Consider the following 26,194-nt stretch of genomic DNA (forward strand, 5'->3'; position numbering starts at 1 on the left):
TTTACTTGAAACAGGTGAAAATTGTCAAATAAGTTATTTTTCTGGTGTTATTTTTCTGGTGATGACTCTAAATGTTGAAATAGCAGTAAAACCACATTCATTGATGAAATGACATAAGGGATGGAAAGGGGGGATGGCAGTTTTACAGGGGGGATGATTTGGACTGTTTTTATTTCAGGGGGGGATGATTTGGACCGTTTTTATTTCAGGGGGTGGTTACATAACCTGCACTCAGAGGGGCAGACGACACCCTTCAGTGACAAACACCCTCATGTCCTCATGCCGGACACGTCACACGCATCACAAGGAGTCCCACATTCTCCAGCCGCCTGCATGCCAAGCCTTTCCAAGAAGGAAACAGCTCAGCCTGTGATGTGGCGTGACTGACAGCTTCATTTCTGTAAACTTCATCTTATCGGGTAGAAACTGTAAAAAGTTTCCCCTTTATCACGAACTCAACATCTCTGCTGCGTAACTTCAGTAGAGGCTGTTTAAACAGTTTTCCTGTCTGCAGGTCCAGCTCCGTTTACTTGTGTTCTCTGTTGGATGTAGAGTCGTGTTTGTTTGTCCTCTTTTAATAGTTTTTATTGTCTTTCATGAAAACAACACAATCGTGGGTTACAGTTATGTAATGTAATGTACTTTATTTATACAGCACTTTCCTTTTTTTTTGTTTTGTCTGCATATATATCAATAGTTAATACCAAGTTGGTAATAACCTAAGGCACACATATATATATATATATATATATATATATATATATATATATATATATATATATATATATATATATGTGTGCCTTAGGTTATTACCAACTTGGCAAAACAACTTGACAAAACAAAAAAAAAGGTATATATATATATATATATATATATATATATATATATATATATATATATATATATATATATATATATATATATATATATATATATATATATATATATATATATATATATATATATATATATATAATATGATATATATTATATATTAAAAATGCATATATATATATATATATATATATATATATATATATATATATATATATATATATATATATATATATATATATATATATATATATATGTAAAAAAAAAAGACCCAAACAAGGAAATGTTTTTATTGTGAAAATGTCACATCTTTATTTTATTCTTTTATCTTTTATTTAATCCTATTTTATTGATTTATGGTATGACTGTTACCTTTATTTTATGTCTTTTAAATTATTGTATTTAATATTTTATGTCTTGAGCTGTTTTGTCTTATTTATTATGTACAGCACTTTGGTCAGCTGTCGTTGTTTTAAACGAGCTTAACAAATAAAATTGGATTGGATTGGATTAGAAATTATGCTTTTGTTCAGTTTGGTTAGGTTTATGCAGGCAGAGCAGGTTTATGCATTAAAAACTATGCCGTTAGGTAATTGTCTTAAAAATTCAGTTGCAGCTTAAACTTTTCTTTTTCTGGTAGCAAAATGCATAAAATAAAACATGCAAGTCGTGCACGGTGTCAGAAATAACAGTTGGACACAAAGTTATGACAACGTTTTGAGCTTTAATTTGATGATTTTTAAGAGGTTACATAGTAAACATACTGGTTACATGTGTGAAATTTCATGAAATCATCCACTCAAGCAACATGTGCATTTAACATCTTACCCTGATCCTTGCACAAAATAAAAACCTGACATCCTGCAGCCCGAGTGTCCGTGATGCAGCGGAGAGGAAGTTCCCACGTCCTCGTCGACGTCGCCGCCGTCGGCAGCACCACCTTCACTGGAACCATCAGTCCTGGTTCTGACCTCGTTAGAGTCGGGCCGACCGGTGAGACACGTCCAGCACCGGAGCAACTCCCGACACCGGCCGACCCGGGGAGGAGGTCGCCATTAGCTGCTCTCGCCGTGAAACTCCTCTCCCTGCATCCTGGACGTTTTTTTTGGTGGTTTTCATGTTTTTTTTGTGTGTTTTTTTAAATTCTTTTCAGAAAGCTGAATGTGGAAGGTAGTGATCGACTACATTATCTTGCTCGTTTAAATCAAGTAACACACTTCAAGTAGAGTATGGAGTCTGCATATCTTACATCCCGACCGGGTTCCAGCGGGGTTAAAGGAAATCTGAATGCCCATGACGGAAAAACAGTTGCAACGGTAACATAATACAACCAACTAAATATGGAAAAAAAACGCTACAACCTAACCAAAAGTTTGTTAACAGCATTTCAGGGTAAGAAAAAGAAAGAAATAAAAAAAAAGTAGCATTTATCTCTCCAACAGGAAACAGAATTAGTGCATCATTAATCCGGTTTCCACCAGGATGCGGCAGTTCCTCAGGCGGCCACACGGGGGCCGTCGCAGCCGTCAGCTCAACCAACGCCAAGCTCCAAAATGTACGAGGAAACACTTCATCAACGCTACATCTGTTGAGGCAAATAAGCTATCTGTGCGCGGTAGCCGGTTACGTTCTCACTCGAGTCAAAAAAACAGTTTAAAGCAAAGCCTTTCATCGTAAAATCATACGAGCTAAGTATCCGTCCAGTCCTGGATGATTGTGACACCACCCGCTGGTGATTACAGCTAACTCGGGTTCAGGCGGAAAGGGAAAAAAAAAAAAAAAAACAAGAAAAAAAACGAGTTCAGGCACATGACTTCTGGATCAGTCCACACCTGGGCAAGCACGTCTGAGAATGTCTTAAAATCAAAGAATAATACCAGTGTCATTTAGAGTTATAGCTTATTTACCACCGTCTTTAGTGTCGTTTCCTCTCATGCAACCACGTATTTCTGAAACCACGTCGACGGCGAGGGAAGCCTGAACGATTGGCACAAACAACAAAAAAACACCGGTATTATCCTTCAAAACAACAAAGGCATTGGCCCGTTAGGATACATAAAGTGCTATTCGTGTGGAGACGATGCGTCCTCATCTCCTTTTTTTTAACCCCAACTTTTCTAAATTAGTTTGAGCCTCAAGCTTAAGGTCACAGTACTTTAGTTACGCTGAGTGTTGAGCTTGTAACGTGGTAGAGGATGGGATGGTTCGAAGGAGTGGACACAAGACGAGAGAAGAAGGTGTAAAGTAGCAGTTAAGATTCGACAGACTCATCCCCTCGGAGTAGATATAAAGTAAATACAACCAGCTGGAATCATGTTACGTAGTAGCATGACGAGTCAAACGCTATCGCATACAATCTCGATCTCAACAAGACCTCATCAAAGTTACCCATCCGTCCGACTTCTACATTCCTTTTTTTTGAATTTCTTCCCGGTTCCTCTACTACAACAGGTCGGGGAGGTGGCTGTAGACCGAGTCCAGCAGCGTCTGGCTGGCTTCCTGACTCTTCACCCCGGCGATCTCGAACAGTCGGTCCAGCTTGTCCTCGGGGGCCGGGATCTCCTCCAGGATGTGCAGCTCTTCCGGGTTCAGGATGTGCAGCATGTCGTCAAAGATGGGCTGCAGGTCGCACGGGTCCAGACGCACCTGCCGGAGCACCGTGTCTTTCTTTTCTGGAGAGGAAACAGAGATGGAAAATCACCCTTTAGAGATGCAGTTGCTGCAGTTACCTTGAATCAAACTGCTGCAGTGATGCTAGTGAGCTATCGACCAAGTCCATCACTGAGTTTTCAGAATCAGAATCAGAATCAGAAAAAGCTTTATTGCCAAGTCAGACATAAATCAGATGAGAGAACTTGACTCCGGTTCACACCGATGGCACCATTAATACGGACGCCATTTCTTGGAGGAAGGAGGGCACTGGGATGGAGGAGGAGGGGAAAAAAAAGGCATCTTCACACTGTGTATTAAATACCTAGTGTCAAGGTGCAAAAAAACACCTCAGCACAGAAAAGCAACATGCACACAACAAAACAACATCATAACTTGTATGGGGGGGGGGGGCAAGTGTGTGTGTGTGTGTGAGCGGTAAGTCTGTGAACTTCTCCCCAGAGCTGCTCCTCAGCCAATGTTCTTGATGTTATCAGACGGCTCGGTACAGTTCTGAAACAGGTCCACAGATGTTCCTGGGAGAGGGGAGGGTTAGTGGGGGCAGAGTCCCTTGTTTGCATTCCACCAGGGAGATTGTGACTGGAGCAGCGGGCCAAGCTGCCCTGTCAAGGTCAGATTATAGAATCAACAATTGTATTGAAAAGAAACAGGCAGACTCAGTAATTTTCCGTCTGCCTTTAGTCTCTGGTTCATCAATGGCGACTCCGAACAGACGAATTTGTGATCTATTCCCGCCAAGCCGAGCTTCCAACTTCTCCAAGGTCTTATCCATCTTACCAACGAGCTCAAAAACCGCCGCCAGCCTGCGATTCTGTTCAAGAATCGCATCCAGCTTGCGGTTTTGCTCTCCCAGCGTTAAAGTCTGAGTGTTGGTCGCCGTGCTTATCCCCTCAGCCACGTCCGGCAGCTCTGAGAGGGCCAGAACAGCTGTCGACGACTTACGCATTTGTCGATAGACTAGGAATCCCCCCCCTCCAATTAGCAGAAATCCTGCTATCATAAATCCAATTATGAAGCATCTTCAACGTCCTCGACAGACAGGATCGCCAGACACAACGGCCTCCAATGTTTCCAGGAATCCATTGTGTATCCGGCAAAAAATGTCCCATCGGGGCAAGAGGGCTCCCTTACCCCCTGACTTCTCGTCGCAAAAATGTGGTCAATTGTGCTGAGAGACCAGTTAATCATTTCCATGATTGTAGAATTTCGGAGGAGTGAAAAGGAGAGGCTCTGAAAGACAAGACAGGACAAAAAGCAGCAGCAGGGCAGATAGGGAGGGAAAGGAGCTCACCAGGGCCTCCTAGTTTGCGTTTGCTTCCCTCTAGTGGTGAAACTTTATAGAGCAGCCACACGGTCTGACCAAAACTAAATCCACACACCACCAGGAAAGAAACAAGTCCACTGAAATACTTGGAATAAAGTATATTAGAGAGGTCAGCTGATGTTCGTTTGACCACATAAGTCTGATGAACGTAGATCTGAGCCGGTGAAGCAACCCCGTACCATAATACTCCCCCAGGCTTTGCAGTAGCATCACTTCAACCAGTTCTTTACCCTGATCCCTTCTCTCTGACACGGGAATCAGACTAATCAGATCGTATGACCTTTCTTCACTGCTGCAGAGTCCAATCTCCATGTTCCCAGCAAAATAAGACAGTTTTTTTTGTTTTTTTTTAATAAATAACTTTTTTGAGAGGATCATGTCTGGCCACTATCCTCCCAGGTTTTAATGCTGTACTTGCCAGTCTCTAACCCGGTTCTGGTAGTTTCAGCAATTTGCATGGTGTCCGAGCTCAAACACATATATACATATATCAGTTCTTGTCCATTTGGGGTAGGGCTGGGCGATATGGACCACAAGTCATATCTCGATATTTTCTAGCTGAATGGCGATACTCGATATATATCGATATTTTTTCTGTGCCATAATTGGGGTTTCCCCCAAAGCATTATAGCATAGCATCTCTGTTAGCTTCATTTTTTTCTGAGGCAAACCATTAAAAAAACAGTCAGTTTTATTACAAAGCCTTGTTCCAAATGTCACACACGTACATTTATTAACAGAGGTCTGCACAATATCAAAATGTATAAAACAAATGAAATAAAAATAAACTGCCTGTATAAATAGAATAAAAATGCTTCTTGAATAAAATAAAACAAATATCCCTTTCCTGCATAACAATTAAATTAAAATACACTGTGCAATTAATAGAATATAGACAGTAACAGGCAGACTTTTCCACTGAGGTTGACAGTTGTGCAAATAACAAAACATTTGTGCAAATCTCAAATAAAACATTCAAGTCAATTTGTCACAAAATAAGCTATATCAAAATCATTAAAAAAAAAATTGTTTTTTTTTTTAATCGATATTGTCTCGTACCATATCGCGTTTGAAAATATATCGATATATATTAAAATCTCGATATATCGCCCAGCCCTAATTTGGGGGTTCTGACCTATTAGCTTTTTAAGTTTATTCCTTAACAAGCAGATTTTATTCAATGTTACACACTTCTCTCCAGCAACAAAGCTCATATTGTAGTTTGTAGTTGCAAACATGAGATATATGTCACTCTAACAACAAGCGCTGTCAGAGAATAAAAAGCTTTTTACATACATACTTAGAGTATTAGAATATGAATTATGATAAAATTATTATATTAAATTATGCATACTCAACCATCTAAAACAATCTAAAACTGTTGGGAAAAAAATATTCTAGGTTTTCTTTTGTGTGAATAAAAATGAATTCAACCTGAGAAAACAAAAACAAGTGTTAAATTTGCTTAAATATAAAAATAAAATAAAAACTGCTGTAATACCCAGGATGGCCACACGAGGGCAGTCATCACTCATCCTCAGAGAGCAGCACCACTTTCACATTTCCTCTCACCATGAGGTAGATTAGTGAGTCTGACTAATTTATACTGAGTGTAAATATTATGAGTGTGTTTGGACACAAAACTAAATATACAACACTGCAAACAACAAAACCTCTTATGTGGATAAATTCTTGATCAGAAAACACTTATTGACGTCAAAAAGGTTTCAAAAGCTGCACCGTCAGCTCTGTCTTTCTCGTCCGACACCTGGGGGATTTAAGACGAACTCGTTTCCTGTTATTGTGGCTGTCGTAGAGGAGAAATGCTGCAAATGTCAGTCTTCAAGATAAACTACGAGTATCTCTGTCAAACTGACACAGCATGATGGGATACCTCAACGGAGACACTAGATTTGATGTTGGCTTGTGGGAGCTAAAGTATGACAGGGTGAGTAAGGTGATCAATCAGATAATTAGTCAAAGAGATAAGAGGGGAAAAGATAAGAACATATTATTGACTGAGTGGATGAAGTGGATGATCTTTTGAAAAGACGCCCGTGGATAGGGATGGGAATTGATAAGATTTTTACAATTACAATTCCATTTTTGATAGTATTGGTAGTATTTCCTCCCTTTGACGAAATATTCAAGTTGCCCTTTTGTCTCTTTTTTACTGAAATGTAACCAGACCATTGAGTGTTTGTATTGCTTGGGCGCCATGTTTACGCAACGTGTGTGATGACGTCGTTCATTCCCACTGGAATCGAAAAGGGAATCGTTTGCAAAATTTGCGAACGATTCCAAGGAATTGAAACACTGGGAACCGGTTCCGAACAAGAACCGGTTCTCGATTCCCATCTTTACCCGTGGATGAGAATGTCATGCGGCCAGAGCCGATCCCGGTGTGTCCCTCCTATACTCTCACCTTTGGTAATGAAGGAGCCGTTCCTGCTGAGGGCGGAGTCTTTGCTGGAGGTGGAGTCGCAGCGGAGGAGGGGCTCGGATTCGTCGGGGAAGAAGCCCTTGGTTCGGTCCAGCGGCGACTGCTCCATGGCCGGCCCCGCGGCTCGGCCCACGCTCCCGTTGCTGCTGCCGCCGCTGCTGCTGCCCACGCTGACGGGGGAATCCAGCGGCTTGTGGATGGGGCTGAGGCTATGGCTTACATTCACTGAGGTCATCAGCTGGTTGATGTCAAACTGCAGACAAAAGATGGAAAAGAAGAGGTTGACACCTCTTTTCTGTGTGCTGAATACGAAGCTAGTACCTACTCAGCCCGGCTCGACTCACTACTTTTCTGTTTCTACTCTGCCGAGGTTCTAAGCGGCTGAGTCGGCTGTATCTGACATCATCTAAATATCAACGAAGTGGTGAACCTCGGAAGTGAAGCAAAAGCCCAAAACGGCTTAGTTCCGCATTATTTGCAAGACCTGATAGTGCCTTATGTTCCTGGCAGACCTCTCCGTTCTCAGAGTGCAGGTTTACTCGTAGTTCCTAGAGTATCCAAATGTAGATTTGGAGGGCGGGCGTTCTGCTATCAGGCACCACTACTATGGAACCAACTTCCAATCTGGGTTAAGGAGGCTGACACCACCTCCACCTTTAAAACTAGACTTAAAACATTTCTGTTTATTAAAGCCTATAGTTAGTGTTTAGTAAACCTCTAGGTGGTGTTGGTAAATCTCTAGGTAGTGTAAACTCTAGTGTGTTAGAGTCGCTCCTGTAGTTTCTTGTGCTGGCCCCTAGGGGTGGGCGATATGACCTAAAATTAATATCACGGTATTTTTCATCTTTTGAACGGTGACGGTATAATATCACGGTATTTTTTGGTACGTTTTGGGAGGAGTAGCCTGTCCTGTCCCTTTATGTGAATAAGGTTAATATTTTTATAATATAATAAGTAAATGGTAGTATCCTTATCAAAAAGAGACATGGGAGAGTATTATGCATTCTCAACATATTTATTTGGCAAAAAACCTAAAGATCTTACATATATATATATAAATATATATATATATATATATATATATATAATTATTATTATTATATTATATTTATTTTTAGTATATTATATTTTAAATATTTTGTAAACCTGTCTTAAAATCTAATACTGGACCTCGGTTGGGCTGGTTGGACAGCGGGTGGTGGAAAATGTCCCTTAATTTTAAATCCAAAACTTAACAGGTTTATGCCATGAGTATTCATATACAGTAATCCCTTGTTTTTCGAGAGGGTTACGTTCCAAAAAGAACCCGTGATAAGTGATATTCACATAGTAGCAACCCTTTTTTTTTATAATTATTATACAAAGCTTCAAATAGCGGAGATCAGCACCGCCTCGCACCTATTCCACTGCTGTTCTGAGCCGTTGCATCCCGACTCGCGCTGAAGCGTCTTTTTCTTCTAAAGCCGCGGTACAGGTGTGTTTTTTCGAGAGAAGAACATGGTTATGGGTATTTTTTTGTCACTCTTTTTTTCTTCTGGGCAAAAAGATTCTTTTAAACCGACATTCATTAATTTTTTCTCCATCTTGAAGTCGGTGATTCGTATTCCGGCAGGTTGAAACAGCGCTCTGCTCTGCTGGATCAAAGACCCGCCCCGCTCTACTTCTGATTGGCTAGTGTTAGTTTGGTTGAGCGCCAGAGCTGCTTTCCTCTCATTCCATTGGTAGACGAACTCGGTTGACTCAACCTTTTTTTTTCTCTCAAACCTTTTTTTTTTTTTTTTTTTTTTAAAGCACTCAAACTCGCACGCCGAGAAAAAAAACTCCGTACGCCGGAGATCCGGCACGGTGCCGGAATACTTTAAGCCCTGCATTTCTTACTACTCTTGTCGTAAGGTGTAGCACCAGTAAACGATGCCTGCAGTGAAAGCTGTTTAGTCTTGGGACCGCTGCTCCGCTGGTTCTGCAGCAGCACCAGCGGAGCAGCGGTCCCAGCGGGACCAGCTGCTGGTCCCACTTGCGCTCGTTTTGGCCCGGGTTGCCTCTTCATATTCACGGGCGTGCGTGTTTTTTAAGTGATGAAACAGGTTGCTTGTGTTTCCACCTCTTGCTGTCACAACACGGCAGCAAACCTTGCATATCACCGACGTTTTAATGCCTTATTTAGGCTTATTATATTATAATTGATTTATTACGGTATTGACGGTATTGCAAAATCCATGTCGTGGCGCAGTGTCACACCGGTGATGACTATGACACCGGTGTACCGCCCACCCCTACTGGCCCCCCTTTTTTCTCTTTTGTCCATGTTGCAGCATCCTCTGCCGGTGGCAAAGAGCATCTCTGAATGCAAAACACCGGAACCTGCAGCGTGGGAGTGAGAGGGGCAGGGTAACGGCCCGGTCAGGCGGGGGAGAGGTTTGTCCGTCAAGACTTCTCTCCCTGGCCCTGCCCCTTTTCAACCTTTCCCCGACCCTGCACCCCAACCTGGGACTTGCTGATTGGGCCGGAGCTTCGGGAGCTGCGTGCTGGCCTGCGGTCCCCACCCCCGGTCATCCCACTGCTGCTTCCACCTGCCTGCTGTGCTGCTGACGTCCCTGACCCACCAGTCTGGCCTTCGGCAGGAGGGTCCCCCCTTATGAGCCTGGTCCTGCTCAAGGTTTCTTCCCTCCTAAAGGGGAGTTTTTCTTGCCACTGTTTGGCTTAAGGCTTTTCTCCCACTAGGGGAGTTTTTACCTGCCATTGTTTATGTAATAAATGTTCTGGATCTCTGGAAAGCGTCTAGAGACAACTTTTGTTGTATTAGACGCTATATAAATAAAATGTAATTGAATTGAATTGAAAAAGTGTAATTTTTGTTTATTTGTTTTGTTTATGTATATTTTTAATTTGTTAGAGGTACCATTGGACTGTACTTACAATACTGTCGTATGCTATTTTCAACTCATTTTGGATCTTATAACAAGAAAGATGTAAAGAAAGAATGGATGTGGGTTGGGATGGGGGGGTGGGGGGGGGGGTTAAGACTGTTAAGTCAAATGTTATTGTGAAATGTCCTTTATAATAATATCCTGTGTGTGAATAAAAAATCAATAGAGATATTGTTAAAAAAAACAAAAAAAAAACAGGAGTAGCCGAGCTCCGGCTGTGCGTGTAAACCGGCTGAGCGATGGACTGGAGTGTCACCCGCCTCCCACCCCGCAGCAGCAGCTGGGACGGCTCCAGCCCCTCGGGACCATAAAACAAGATCATCAAATGTTCAAAGAAACGATCATGATGGTTAGGCCACATGTCTCTACCTGACTTGCAGATTTCAGCGAGACACAAAGATCCTTTTGACATTTGGCCAGCCTTCCCTCCCTCCCCAACGATTCCCCTGCTCTGTTATCGTTGTATCTGCGTCCCCTCCCTTCCTTCTTTTCTCCCTTCCTCCGTGCTCAGACCTTTCTCTTAACCCTTGTACTGTCTTTGGGTCAAAATGACCTAATTCTCCTGTCCTTCTTTCCTCCTGCTCTCTCCTTCCTTCTTCCCTTCCTCTTCCTTCCTTCGTTGTTTTCTCCCTCCCTCCCTTCCTTCCTTCCTTCCTTCCTTCCTTCCTTCCTTCCTTCCTTCCTTCCTTCCTTCCTTCCTTCCTTCCTTCCTTCCTTCCTTCCTTCCTTCCTTCCATCGTTCTTTTCTCCCTTCCTTCTTTCTTTCCTTCTTTTCATTCCTCCTTCCTTCCTTCCTTTCTTTTTTCCCTTCCTTTTCTCCCATCCTCCCTTCCTTATTTTCTCCCTTCCTTCCATCGTTGTTTTCTCCCTTCCTTCCTTCCTTCCTTCCTTCCTCCCTTCCTCTTTTCTCCCTTCCTTCTCCCCTTTCCTTCCTTCCTTCCTTCCTTCCTTCCTCCCTTCCTTCCTTCTTCCCTTCCCCTTTTCTCCCTTCCTCTTTTCACCCTTCCTTCCTTCCTTCCTTCCTTCCTTCCTTCCTTCCTTCCTTCCTTCCTTCCTTCCTTCTTCCCTTCCTCTTTTTCTACCTTCCTTCCTTCTTTCCTTGTTTTCTCCCTTCCTTCTCCTTTCCTTTTCTCCCATCCTCCCTACTTAATTTTCTCCCTTGCTTCCATCCTTCCATCCTTCCTTCCTTCCTTCCTTCCTTCCTTCCTTCCTTCCTTCTTCTCTTCCTCCTTCCTTGACCTGAAGACAGCAAAAGGGTTAAACCTGTGGCTTTCTCTCAAGTCTCCGTTGGTTTCTGTTTCTCCACCGCTTCCCTATATCTCGCTCTTCATCTCTCTCCCCCCCCCCCCCGCACTGTTTGGAGTGCAAAAGTAAATTGGGATTAAATGCGTAAGTCCCAGCTCTAGTTATTACGTTTCTTTCTTCCTATGTTTTAATAGTCAAGACATTTTAGTATTAGTAAGTATTTTCACTTTTCTCATGATCCAACTTTAGACTTGACATTTCAGGGGGAAATATTGTACATTTAACTCCACTACATTTGTTTGCTTGTCCTGTTTGCGGTATTGTCTGATATTTAAGTCTATAAAGGGAGGCGTTTAAACCCCGGTGTGCTGATAACCAGATCTGTGTCACAGGAGTGATTTTTCAGCCCTCCAGAGACGATGCCAGCATGACTTGCTTTCCCCCCGGTGCCACATTTATCGTCCCACGTGACTTTCTGTGTTTCCCTGCATCTGCTCTCCACAAACGTTTGTTCCACTCACATCTGCCGCCGCGCGAAATCCAGGATGTCTGTCGCCAATCATGTCTGTGTGTTTAAGCAAGCGTGTCTTTGTTGGACGGACAGAGAGCGTGTTTGTGTCTCTGCAGACCAGACGATGCACAACGCTCCTGTTTCTGTCTCATTCCGCGCAGAAAAGCCCTAGCAGATCCTATTCTCCGCGGCATGGAAATGTACATATATATATATATATATATATATATATATATATATATATATATATATATATATATATATTCGGGCTGGGAATTTATCGCGTTAATTACGATTAATTAATAATAGAAAAATAACCAAATGCATTTAATCACAATTTACTTTTGCAATCCAAACAGTGCGGAACTCAACACGAAAAACAGCAATTTAAACCCAAACTGATTTTCGGTGGGCGGAAATTTTTTTTTGCCACCGAGTGGAAACTTGGATAAAAGGGTTGGTTGTTACTGTTAAGTCACACTAATGTTGATCAAACTGTTATGGCCTACTGTATGTTGCAAATATTTTTTGCTCAGGACAACGGCAGAATAAGGCTGTCATCATGATGGATCATTTTTGTTTCTGTGGTTTTTCAAAACCATTTATGGTAGAAAGGGCACTTTATGTTTAACTGTTGGTCTGTTTATTTATGCCAAGGATATTTTAATTAAACCGGTCGGCGGTTCAGAAAAGGTCGGGGACCACTGGGTTACGGGACGTGGAGGACGACGCACCGCAGCGACGGATCCAGTCGCCTCCCAGAGCTGCTGAGGATGGAGATTCAGCAGAGGGGGGACGGAGGGAGAACAGGTCGACTGTTCCCGAAAGCCTCCAAGCACGTATGTGTGCGCCAGAGTTGCTGACTACTCCTGTCAGCACTAAGCTCGGGCCTGCTGGGGACAGGTGATTTCAGGCACACACACACATACACACACATAGCCACACACACACACACGGCCGCCACGCAGCCTACTTATTTGATCACACTCCTGCAAACCGAGCCAGCGCGGCTCGGCTTGGCAGCGCTGCGAGACTGCAGCAGTATGAAGGACGCCGGGGACACACTCTGGGAATACTTCCATTAATTAGATCAAACGTTTAACTGCAAAGAACCTCACCCAGCTGTAGTTACTGCAAACACAGACACAGAGCTGCGAGCGGAGAGAGAGGAGGGAGGAGGGAGCCGTGGTGGGGTCTGGGCTCGCTTTGTCACATCAAGCATTTCACCAGAATGCATGACATCAGCCTGGCAGCAGATGTGTATCATATACTCCCACAAACATGTTCAGATCAGCAGCGTTTTCTGGGAGAGCTCTTTCTTTTCTTCTTCGTCTGACAGTAATGGATGTGGTTTCATTTTATGGTCTTATGGATCCTGTTATGCATGGGACTGAAAGACATCTAATGGGACACTGGTCATAAACACTCAATTAGAGCACTAATTGCATTTGACTGCGTCTCATTGTTGCTGGAGGGGGAACTGAACGCTGGAGTTTTATGGCTTTTTGGTGCATTTCCTTCAGACGGTGAAAGAAGACGCTTGAGAGGAGCGAAGATGGTAAAGCAAAGTAGAAGGACGTCGGATATGGTCTCGGCGAAGGTGGAATGGTGTAGAAACAGCTCGTTATTCTGCAGCAAAAGATTTATTCAAATCACATCAGATCTGGCAGAAAACCAAGTTTTTTGCGTGATAATTTTAGCTTATTTTGAAGCAACTGGTAGACAAGCAAAAGAAGCTGGTTATTTTTGATAACATCCTGAAAGAAAGAAAGAAAGAAAGAAAGAAAGAAAGAAAGAAAGAAAGAAAGAAAGAAAGAAAGAAAGAAAGAAAGAAAGAAAGAAGGAAGGAAGGAAGGAAGGAAGGAAGGAAGGAAGGAAGGAAGGAAGGAAGGAAGGAAGGAAGGAAAGAAGGAAATGAGCCAGAAATAAAGAAAGAAGGAAGGAAGGAAGGAAGGAAGGAAGGAAGAAAGAAAGAAAGAAAGAAAGAAAGAAAGAAAGAAAGAAAGAAAGAAAGAAAGAAAGAAAGAAAGAAAGAAAGAAAGAAAGAAAGAAAGAAAGAAAGAAAGAAAGAAAGAAAGAAAGAAAGAAAGAAAGAAAGAAAGAAAGAAAGAAAGAAAGAAAGAAAGAAAGAAATATAAATTCCTGTTAATGACGTGTTTGTGTAACAAACATGGCGGATCTGAATCATTACAGTTTTGCAGTACAGGTGTAACTCATTTAATTGTCTATTTTCTGTGATTTCTTTTACGTTGTTTTAAATTTCAAAAACAGCGATTAATGCAAACACTGCCCCCCTGCAGTACTACCTTTATCAAACTTTCAGAGATTCAATGTTCTTTTGCGCAAAAGTGTCATGGAAAACGTGGCTCCTTCCAGTGTCGGCCCCGGTAGGATCCAGTGACCACTCCAGTGGCCGTATTAACTGCCGAAGGAATGGCATAAATTGCGCCAAAATTACGCGATTAATTCAAAATGTTCAAAATGGCCGACTTCCTGTTCGGTTTCGGCCATGGCGCCAAGAGACTTTTCTTTAAGTTGTGATATGATACAGGTGTGTGACGATTTTCGTTCATGTACGTCAAACGGTATTGTGGGGCTTGAGGCACAAAGTTTTCCGGGGGGCGCTGTTGAGCCATTTTGCCACGCCCATTAATACAAACTATTAAATTAAATATATAATTTTTCACCAGGCCTGGCTTGGTGCAAAATTTGGTGACTCTTTGGGCATGTTAAGGGGGTACAATAGGGCCTTTGCACTGTAAGTGCTCGGGCCCTAATAAAATACAAAGGACCGTCCTGATTCTGCTCCCCAGTATTTGCTGCAACCTGCGACATGATGGATTCATTGATCACACACAGCAGACTGCTCTTCATTCACTGGTTTCTGCACAACGATGCCGTAGAGAAGGCAAGCACATCAGCATCTCAATGTTTATTCATGTTTTAACACTCGGTTAAAACATGAATGAACGTGTTTTCTTACACTGGAGAAGCTTCATGTTGCAACTCCAGCTATTTGGAGATCATTTGTAGATTAAGACCCTTGTTCCAAGCATTTAAAACAGTTGCATCCAACACTTTCCCTCACATGTGTATCACGCCTCGTCATTTAATGTGAGAAGGAGAGAAATGAGAGAAGAGTGATGGTAAATTCATGTTCTGCCTGGCGTCAGCTCTCAGCCCTCAGCGGCGAGAGTTAAAAATAGACCCCAGCCATCAGAGAGAGAGATTTTCCTGTGGGGATGCCATTGATATTCTGACAATGCAACATCCAATCTCTGATATCACTGTTATGAAACAGACGCGTTGACACGCTTCCCATAAGGGACTTGCACAGTCTCGCTGCCAAATGAGCAAGAATCAAACCACGACCTTCCTAAAACGGCATCTACTCTGCACTGGGCGCTTGTTTTCCTTATCTGCTGCAAAAGAGCATGAGAAACAAGCAATGCAGGTGAAATGGACTTCAAAAGTTCCAAAGACTCAGACAGAAACATGTCAAACCTCAAGTAGCCTGTCAGTACATTTCTCTGAAGGAGGATGGCAAGGGAAGGGAAGTTTCGAAGTTCGAAATAAAATTTCAATTCAAAATTCAATTCAACCCGTATTTTTCTACTGTAAAGTCGGACACATATAAAAAGTCTGTTTTCTTGAAGTGGCCATTCAAGGAACTGCAGTTTTTTGCACCGAAAGATAATGTTGCATGATCAGAATGTGATGGATGGAGTTTGGGTTTTATCCGCAGGCCAGTGAGGGAAGACCATTCCTTATTTATGAACCGATCTTTGAGCGTGAACTCAAATGTTCAAGGTTATCCTGAATTCCTTCCTGGCCTAACAGTTTTAATATCTCTCATCTAAACCACGATCAATGACGATAACTGATAATAATGAAGCAGTGATGAAAAGCAGCTCATTAAACAGCTGCTGTGTTTTTGTTGGTTTTTCTTTTACCAGAACAAGACGTGAAGTGTGCAGCGCTGACCTTGGAGAGCGACGTCAACAGCACTAATTTGATACAAATTGCTGAAACGTAAGACGAGCCGGACGGGGAGCAAAGTGGATGGTGACGAAGGATGTGGTGCGTCCTGTACTGGAGTTGAGGGGGGATGAGGGGGGACGGCATCCCACCCTGAAATAAAAACGGTCCAAATCATTCCCCCCCCTGTAAAACTGCCATCCTTCCTTTCCATCCCTTATGTCATTTCATCAATGAATGTGGTATTACTGCTAATAACACCAGAAAAATAACTTGTTATTTGACAATTTTTCACCTGTTTCAAGTAAATTTCCACTTGAAATAAGTAAATAAGGAGACTGAATTTCTAATTTATTTAGAAAAAACAATCAAAAGCTTGTTTTTAAGACATTCAAGGCCTGTTTAAAATAGATATTACATGCCATAATAGGTCCCCTTTAAGAGAGACAAATGGATCGCTGCAATTCACAGAAACAACTGGATTCCAGGCAACGAAACGTGGATTTGGTAATGTTGGATTTTTGGGTAGCTAACGTTAAACGGTCAAATCATAAAGTTCGGTGTCCTCATCACTTTAATTTCTAAAACAAATCCTGCCTTGAAGTCGGACCAAGCGTCAAGACTTTTGTAAGCCTTCAAGCTTTGCTTCGTGTATTTCCCCGGCGTAGAAATGAAGTACATATAAATATCAGGAAACTGGATTGGTGGCCAAATATTAATGTCCATGGACCACTGGTTCTTGGTAACTGTACCAAATATTAATGTCCATGGACCACTGGTTCTTGGTAACTGTACCAAATATTAATGTCCATGGACCACTGGTTCTTGGTAACTGTACCAAATATTAATGTGCATGGACCACTGGTTCTTGGGGTAACTTTACCAAATATTAATGTCCATGGACCACTGGTTCTTGGTAACTGTACCAAATATTAATGTCCATGGACCACTGGTTCTTGGTAACTGTACCAAATATTAATGTCCATGGACCACTGGTTCTTGGGGTAACTGTACCAAATATTAATGTCCATGGACCACTGGTTCTTGGGGAGACTGTACCAAATATTAATGTCCATGGACCACTGGTTCTTGGTAACTGTACCAAATATTAATGTCCATGGACCACTGGTTCTTGGTAACTGTGCCAAATATTAATGTCCATGGACCACTGGTTCTTGGGGAGACTGTACCAAATATTAATGTCCATGGACCACTGGTTCTTGGTAACTGTACCAAATATTAATGTCCATGGACCACTGGTTCTTGGTAACTGTACCAAATATTAATGTCCATGGACCACTGGTTCTTGGTAACTGTGCCAAATATTAATGTCCATGGACCACTGGTTCTTGGTAACTGTACCAAATATTAATGTCCATGGACCACTGGTTCTTGGTAACTGTGCCAAATATTAATGTCCATGGACCACTGGTTCTTGGTAACTGTACCAAATATTAATGTCCATGGACCACTGGTTCTTGGTAACTGTACCAAATATTAATGTCCATGGACCACTGGTTCTTGGGGAGACTGTACCAAATATTAATGTCCATGGACCACTGGTTCTTGGTAACTGTACCAAATATTAATGTCCATGGACCACTGGTTATTGGGGTAACTGTATGGCTCACTGTCAAGTCCAGCTGCCTTTAATTTAAGCCGATAATCGGCTGTTATCCCGTCTTCTCCACTAGTTGCAGACAATTTTGCTGATGTTTTGCCACTCAGTGTGAGTAAGGGGGCTGGTCCAGTGGGGAAGTGACGTCAATGCAAACCCTCTATAGTAGAAACATCACAGAGGCTTGTCCACAGATTATAGAGTCTTTGAGGTTTCCAACGCAGACATTCATCTGGGTATGAGACCCGGTGACTAGAACGGGATTCACATCAATGTTAAAGTCTCCAAACCATTGAGTGACCTTGCATGTCCTGTGGACGGAGGCGTTGTCCTCCCGTAATAGACGGCCCCCATCGGAGCAGAACAACGGCACTCTGGGATCAAGGTGATCAGTCAGAGCAACTCTGTAATAACTTGCTGTGACGTTTCCTTTGAGGGAATGTCACAATGACTTTTTTACTAACTGACTGTGACACCCAGTACTGGAGTTGAGGGGGGATGAGGGGGGATGGCATCCCCCCCTGAAATAAAAACGGTCAAAATCATCCCCCCGTGAAATAAAAACGGTCAAAATCATCCCCCCGTGAAATAAAAACGGTCAAAATCATCCCCCCGTGAAATAAAAACGGTCAAAATCATCCCCCCCTGAAATAAAAACGGTCAAAATCATCCCCCCCTGAAATAAAAACGGTCCAAATCATCCCCCCCTGAAATAAAAAACGGTCAAAATCATCCCCCCCTGAAATAAAAACGGTCAAAATCATCCCCCCCTGAAATAAAAACGGTCAAAATCATCCCCCCCTGAAATAAAAACGGTCCAAATCATCCCCCCCTGAAATAAAAACAGTCCAAATCATCCCCCCCTGAAATAAAAACGGTCAAAATCATCCCCCCTGTAAAACTGCCATCCCCCCTTTCCATCCCTTATGTCATTTCATCAATGAATGTGGTTTTACTGCTATTTCAACATTTAGAGTCATCACCAGAAAAATAACTTATTTGACCATTTTCACCTGTTTCAAGTAAATTTTTTCTACTTGAAATAAGTAGAAAAATCTGCCAGTGGGACAAGATTTATTTTCTCATTACAAGCAAAAAAATCTTGTTCCACTGGCAGATTTTTCTACTTATTTCAAGTGAAAATCTACTTGAAACAGGTGAAAATTGTTGTTTTTTCCAGTGATGAGTCTTGTTTTAAGTGTAATGAGATTTTTTTTACTAAAACGAGACATTTTAACTAGAAATAAGACAAATATTCTTCTTAAGATTTGAGTTTTTGCAGTGATCCATGTTACTTATCCTGTGAAGGACAGAGTCATATTGATAAGTTCAGAAAAGTGTTTTTTATTGTTGTGTTTTGATGTATTTGATGTAAGCCCAGTGGATATTTAAAGCTTACAGAAGGCTGCATTTAACTGCTGCTATGTCATTCCTGCAGTATTTCTGCAGGTGTTTTGGTCACTGCTATTATTTGTAATATATTATATTATTTGTAATCAGCACAAATTATCTGTCCCCATATGATAAAATCCACCATCCCGCCTGATTGTTTTTTACAACTTGAGTACTGGAGACAGGATACATCAGTCCATGTGTGATGACTTAACCCTTGTACTGTCTTTGGGTCAAAATGACCCAATTCTTCTATCCTTCTTCCCTTCCTTCCTCTTTTCTCCCTCCATTCCTTCCTCCCTTCCTTCCTTCCTTCCTTCCTTCCTCCCTTGCCTCCTTCCTTCCTTCCTTCCTTCCTTCCTTCCTTCCTTCCTTCCTTCCTTCCTTCCTTCCTTCCTTCCTTCCTTCCTTCCTTCCTTCCTTCCTTCCTTCCTTCCTTCCTTTCTTCCTTCCTTCCTTCATCCCTTCCTTCCTTCCTTCCTCCCTCCCTTGCCTCCTTCCTTCCTTCCTTCCTTCCTTCTTTCCTCCTGCTCTCTCCTTCCTCCCTTCCTTCCTTCCTTCCTTCCTTCCTTCCTTCCTTCCTTCCTTCCTTCCTTCCTTTCTTCCTTCTTTCCTCCTGCTCTCTCCTTCCTTCCGTCCTTCCTTATTTCCTTACTTCCTTCCTTTCTTCCTTCTTTCTTGTCGTTCCTTCCTTCCTTCCTTCCTTCCTTCCTTTCTTTCTTTCTTTCTTTCTTTCCTTCCTTCCTTACTTCCTTCCTTCCTTTCTTCCTTCTTTCCTCCTGCTCTCTCCTTCCTTCCTTCATCCCTTCCTTCTTTTCTTTCTTTCTTTCTTTCTTTCTTTCTTTCTTTCTTTCTTCCTTCCTTCTTTTTTTATTCCTCCCTTCTTTCTTTCTTTCTTTCTTTCTTTCTTTCTTTTCTTCCTTCCTTATTTCCTTCCTTCCTTCCTTCATCCCTTCCTTCTTTTCTTTCTTTCTTTCTTTCTTTCTTTCTTTCTTTCTTTCTTTCTTTCTTTCTTTCTTTCTTTCTTCCTTCTTTTCTTCCTCCCTTCTTTCTTTCTTTCTTTCTTTCTTTCTTTTCTTCCTTCCTTATTTCCTTCCTTCCTTCCTTCCTTCCTTCCTTCCTTCCTTCCTTCCTTCCTTCCTTCCTTCCTTCCTTCCTTCCTTCCTTCCTTCCTTCCTTCCTTCCTTCCTTCCTTCTTCTCTTCCTCCTTCCTTGACCCAAAGACAGCACAAGGGTTAAATAAGTAAATATCAGACTGGTGACACCTCCCTGGAAGGGGAGCCGGTGGGTCCGGTTGGTCCGGGCTACGGCTAGCGGCTAGCGGCTAGCGGCTCCACCACAGGTCACCACTCGGTTTTGGGTCCAGGTTTTTCATTTCATTTTTCAAACCAACTATAATCTTCTTCTCCAGTCTGTGATGTCCCTTTCTTTCTCCCTTTCTTCCAACCTCAAACAAACAAGAGACCTCCTTGAAAGTCGCGCCCCTTATCTCACTAAGCCACTTATCCCAAAGGAGCAATTTTCCCAAACTTTGCAGCACGCATGGAAACGCTGCAACACAGAACTGCAATTAGTCCCCGAAACGTCAAATCATCCTCTCAGACTGAGCTTAAGCTTTAATCTGAGGAATGCTGCCGAGTGAACCTCAGGGACAAATACAGCAGAAAGCTTTCCACCCAGATTAGAAGTCAGGGGGGGAGACGGGCAGATAAACAGTGTTGCTGCAGAACATCCCACCCACGTGGAGAGATCTGCTGATGGAAAAGGCAAAACTGAACCTGATTGGCTCATTCAACGTCACAGAAGAGCAGTGACTACGTTTACATGCAGTCAAAATTCGGGTTATTGCTAATATTCCGGTTACTGAAACATTGGGAATATTCCGTTTTAGGGCTGGGCGATTTTGGACAAAAATAAAATCCCGATTTTTTTCTCTGAAAACCCGATTTTCGATTTCGATTTTGATTATTTTTGGTAAAACTATAGAAGACAATGGAATAAATTGTTTCAAATATTTTATCTTTATTTTTAAAGAAAATTAGCAAACAAATAAGCTTTGTTTGGGCGATACTGGGACATTCGGAATATTCCGTTTTAGGGCTGGGCGATTTTGGACAAAAATAAAATCCCAATTTTTTTCTCTGAAAACCCGATTTCCGATTTCGATTTTGATTTTTTTTTGGTAAAACTACAAATTTTATCTATCTATCTATTTTATCTTTATTTTTAAAGAAAAATGGCAAACAAATTTCCCTATTGGGAATGAAGTGCAATTGAGAGATACTGTAAATCCTCCTTGAGTTTAGTAAAGTGACAACATTTACAATTTTCTTGACCAAACAAAGATGACTAGACGAGCTCTGTCTGTAATGCAGCCAGCTGCAAAAAAGGAAAACCGATTTTCCGATTTTCCTTTTTTTTAACATCGTCTTGATTAATAAATCTGATTTCGATTTAAAATCGATTAACCGCACAGCCCTATTCCGTTTACATGGTAATTAATCATCTGGGATATCTGGATCAAAACAGCGACACACAGAGAACGTGATGACGCAATTACCGTCATTTCCGCTTCTTCTTCCTGTATCCAAATCCAAAACAAATGCTGCTTTGCGCAACTTTTCGCTCACCTTCTTGTAAATCTGGCTATCCCGGTACTTTCTACCGTCTACAAATGCAGAAATGTTCATATCCTTCATTACATTTATGAAGTGATTAGTCTCCTCCTGGTCTTGGTTTCTCCGTGTTTATAAGAACTTCCTGGACTCAAAAGACCAGGATTCCTTGTGAACAGAGCATGTGCAGAAAACAAATTCCTGTTCCTTTTGATGGGGATATTCCGTTTGGAGTTTACATGACCCAATATTCAGGTATTAAAAGGAGTAACCCAGGGCTCATATTTGGGTTTTTAAAACCCCGAATATGAGCAAATTTGGGTTATTCAAAGGGGTTATTGGTGTAGTGGTGTAAACGCAGTCAGTGATTGCGTTTCCATGCATCAATAACCCTTTTAAAACCAGAATATTGGCAATAACCCGAATTTGCACGGCCATGTAAACACCAATAACCCCTTTGAATAACCCGAATTTGCTCATATTCCGGAATATTTGTCTTATTTCTAGTTAAAATGTCTCATTTTAGTAATAAAATTTCATTGCACTTAAAACAAGACTCATCACTGGAAAAAACAACAATTTTCAGTAGATTTTCACCTAAAATAAATAGAAAAATCTGACTGACTGAAAATTGTCAAATAAGTTATTTTTCTGGTGATGACTCTAAATGTTGAAATAGCAGTAAAACCACATTAATTGATGAAATGACATAAGGGATGGAAAGGAGGGATGGCAGTTTTACAGGGGGGATGATTTGGACCGTTTTGATTTCAGGAGGGATCTCATCCCCCTCAACTCTAGTACTGGTTAGTCCCAACACTGCGGAAGAGGAACATCTGGTCACAGGTCGGTCCGTCCTACCTGCGGGTTGTCCTCCATGACGTAGCGGATCTTCTCCACCACGTCGATGCGGCGCTGCCGGTGCAGGGCGTTGATGAGCTTGGCCAGGTTGGCGTCGCTGTCCCGGATGGTCCAGTGCTGCAGCGCGGCGTACGCCCGCTCGTGGTCCGACGAGTAGCCGTTGGAGAAGGCGGCCACCTCGCGCTCCGTGGCGTTGGCCAGGGACTGGTAGATGTCGATCCACTGGGTGCCCACCTGGGCCGCCACCAGCTTCAGGATGTCCACCCCTGAGAATAGACGGACACGGAGATCTTCACCATCAGGACTTAACTCATCCATAACCCTTGGACTGTCTTTGGGTCAAAATGACCTAATTCTCCTTCTTTCCTCCCTTCCTTCTTTACTCCTTTCCTTCTTTCTTTTCTCCCCTCGTACATTCTTTCCTTGTTTTCTTCTTTCCTTCCTTCCTTCTTTTTTCCCTTCCTTCCTTCCTTCCTTCCTTCTTTTTTCCCTTCCTTCCTTCTTTCCTCCCTTCTTTTCTCCCTTCCTTCCTTCCTTCCTTCCTTCCTTCTTTCCTCCCTTCCTTCCTTCCTTATTTTTTCCCTTCCTTCCTTCCTTCCTTCCTTCCTTCCTTCCTTCCTTCCTTCTTTTTTCCCTTCCTTCCTTCTTTCCTCCCTTCTTTTCTCCCTTCCTTCCTTCTTTCCTCCCTTCCTTCCTTCTTTTCTCCCTTCCTCCCTTCCTTCCTTCCTTCTTTCCTCCCTTCTTTTCTCCCTTCCTTCCTTCCTTCCTTCCTTCCTTCCTTCCTTCTTTTCTCCCTTCCTTCTTTCCTCCCTTCCTTTCCTTCCTTCTTTTTTCCCTTCCTTCCTTCTTTCCTCCCTTCTTTTCTCCCTTCCTTCCTTCTTTCCTCCCTTCCTTCCTTCTTTCCTCCCTTCTTTTCTACCTTCCTTCCTTCCTTCCTTCTTTCCTCCCTTCCTTCTTTCCTCCCTTCCTTCCTTCCTTCCTTCCTTCCTTCCTTCCTTCCTTCCTTCCTTCCTTCCTTCCTTCCTTCTTTCCTCCCTTCCTTCCTTCTTTTCTCCCTTCCTCCCTTCCTTCCTTCCTTCTTTCCTCCCTTCTTTTCTCCCTTCCTTCCTTCTTTCCTCCCTTCCTTCTTTCCTCCCTTCCTTCCTTCCTTCCTTCCTTCCTTCCTTCCTTCCTTCCTTCCTTCCTTCCTTCTTTTCTCCCTTCCTTCTTTCCTCCCTTCCTTCTTTCCTCCCTTCCTTCCTTCCTTCCTTCCTTCCTTCCTTCCTTCCTTCCTTCCTTCCTTCCTTCCTTCCTTCTTTTTTCCCTTCCTTCCTTCTTGACAAACCAGTTTCTGAGCAGCTTTCACACAGTTGCATTTGGACATTAATGCATTTTGAAAAGCAGCCAGCTGGTCAAGAATTGTGAAATTTCACAATTTCACAGTTTTGTCCACCTTAGATATGCATATTAGTCTGACAGTTGATGCATCACTGGTATTGGACTATTACATGGTTCACAGATGAACCATCTCCTCAACCACTAGATGGATTAGACACCTTACAATGGACTCTGGGAACCGCTTCGCTCTTTCATCTGCTCTTGGGTTGTGTTTTCACTTGTTCACTTGCTTTTAAATAAATAAGAGCAGGAAATGCACTTGTTATCATCTTATCTGACACCAAAGCACCTAAAAGTTCAAGAACGTTTAATTATGAATAAATAGGAGAGCATTAGGCAAGGTGGAGGCACTTTCAACGGTCCTAGTGGCCGACTGAGTTAAAGCTCCCGGCTTTCACTGTCTATTACAATAATTACAGCCAGCAAACGCTGACCATCCTCACACCTAAAATCCAGCTGCAGCTGCCAGTAAATCACGCTGATGGATCCAAACTTTGATTATTTGGCCTCAATGAGACAGTCAGAAGCTGGCCAAGATGGATTTTCATATAACTGTGATAATGCAATTAGTGCAAGAGTCCAAATGGCTTACAAGATTAACTTTTGCTGTTTTTTTTTTTTATTTTGCAGATTTGGAACAACTGATACGGCAGGAAACGGACTCACATTTGCAGCACTTAACAAATGAGCTTAATGATTTGCTTGCAACTTGAAGGGACCTCTTAGTGTGACAGATTGTCCTCTTCGCCAAAATGTCACTTTCAGACCCCACGATGCAAGAATCAGCATGACAGCACGCCTGCGGCCTCGAATCATGAATCATTCAACAAGCAGAATTACTGATGTTTGAACTTGGTTTTCCGCTTCTAACCTGAAACCTCTTGAGATCACGAGCCGTATAGAAACGTAATTCTCCTCAGTTGTGTGAAATAAGACCTGGAAACAGGCATTGTGGCATAGAATTGTCAAATTGGTTTAATTCACCGTACGAATTGTTACAGATTACTTTTGTACGGAAGAATATTAGGGCCAGGCAGGAAAAAATAAAAAAGAATATTTTAGAGGAGGAAGATTTTTTTCTCATTATGCACTTCGAGAAAAAAGTCGAAATGTCGAGATTAATGTTGAAGTATAATTTCGAGAAAAAACGTGAAATTTCAAGAAAAAAGTCGAAATGTTGAGAAAAAAGTCGAAATTTCGAAATTAATGTTGAAGTATAATTTCAAGAAAAAACGCGAAATTTTGACTTTATTCTTGAAATTGTATTTCAACATTAATCTCGACATTTCGACTTTTTTCTCGACATTTTGACTTTTTTCTCGACATTTTTACTTTTTTCTCGAAGTGCACAATAAAAAAAAATCTTCCCCTCTCAAATATTTTTTCTACTGCATGGCCCTAATACTCTTCCGTACTTTTGTAATGCTGTATTTGACCCGGTCTTTGTACGTTTTGACCGTATAGAAAGGTAATTCTCGTTCTCTAATATTGATGTAAAGCACTTTGAATTACCTTGTATTGAATTGTGCTCTACAAATAAACTTTACACCGTGTAACGAGAAAAGGAGGTCAAAGGTTTTATGGGAAGAGGTTCTTCTGTTTTTCTCCTGAAAATGGCATCTACATTAAACTGGCATGAACACGGGGGATTAAGGAGTTTGGGGTCAGGTTTGCTGCTGTTACGTCACAACCGAGGTGCTTCGGTGTCTGGGGACCTGGAAGGGAGTTTTTGTCAAAGTTTACGTCCCTCTCCGGGGAAGAGGATCGCCAACCCATCCCTCCGTTGTCCACACCCGGTTCATCCTGTTTATGAGAGGAGAGGAGGGGAACATCCTGTACAGATCATCGCTTCATCACAGGCCACGCAGACACACACAGCCATGGATGGGAGTTAACCGGAGCGGCCGGAGAAAAAGCCCCACGCCAACGTGGGGAGAACACGCCTACGAAGCATGCCTGTCTGGTGGATATGCGTCTGATCGGCAGCCGCCTTGTAGCACCCTATAATGTAATAATTTCACATTATAATGTAATAATTTCACCCTATAATGTTATAATTTCACATTATAATGTAATAATTTCACCCTATAATGTAATAATTTCACATTATAATGTAATAATTTCACCCTATGATGTAATAAGTTCACCCTATATTGTAATAATTTTACCCTATAATGTAATAATTTCACCCTATATTGTAATAATTTCACCCTATATTGTAATAATTTCACCCTATAATGTAATAATTTCACCCTATGATGTAATAAGTTCACCCTATATTGTAATAATTTCACCCTATAATGTAATAATTTCACCCTATATTGTAATAATTTCACCCTATATTGTAATAATTTCACCCTATAATGTAATAATTTCACCCTATAATGTAATAATTTCAC

General features: G+C 42.0%; 1 protein-coding gene across 1 annotated transcript in view; it reads right to left on the reverse strand.

Moving 5' to 3' along the window:
* Positions 1-1,562: 1,562 nt before the first annotated feature.
* The window catches only part of LOC133464823 (tumor necrosis factor receptor superfamily member 21-like), a 28,406-nt gene continuing 3,774 nt past the window's right edge, over positions 1,563-26,194 (reverse strand). Inside the window, exons 2-5 of the mRNA XM_061747010.1 lie at positions 25,487-25,598; positions 22,419-22,684; positions 7,254-7,524; positions 1,563-3,506 (exon numbers count right to left, since the gene is read on the reverse strand). Coding sequence (XP_061602994.1) covers positions 3,277-3,506; positions 7,254-7,524; positions 22,419-22,684; positions 25,487-25,598 — 879 coding nt within the window. The 3' untranslated portion in view covers positions 1,563-3,276. The remainder of the gene's footprint in view (positions 3,507-7,253; positions 7,525-22,418; positions 22,685-25,486; positions 25,599-26,194) is intronic.

Source organism: Cololabis saira, chromosome 18 (assembly GCF_033807715.1).
Source record: "Cololabis saira isolate AMF1-May2022 chromosome 18, fColSai1.1, whole genome shotgun sequence".
NCBI classification, from domain to species: Eukaryota; Metazoa; Chordata; class Actinopteri; order Beloniformes; family Belonidae; genus Cololabis; species Cololabis saira.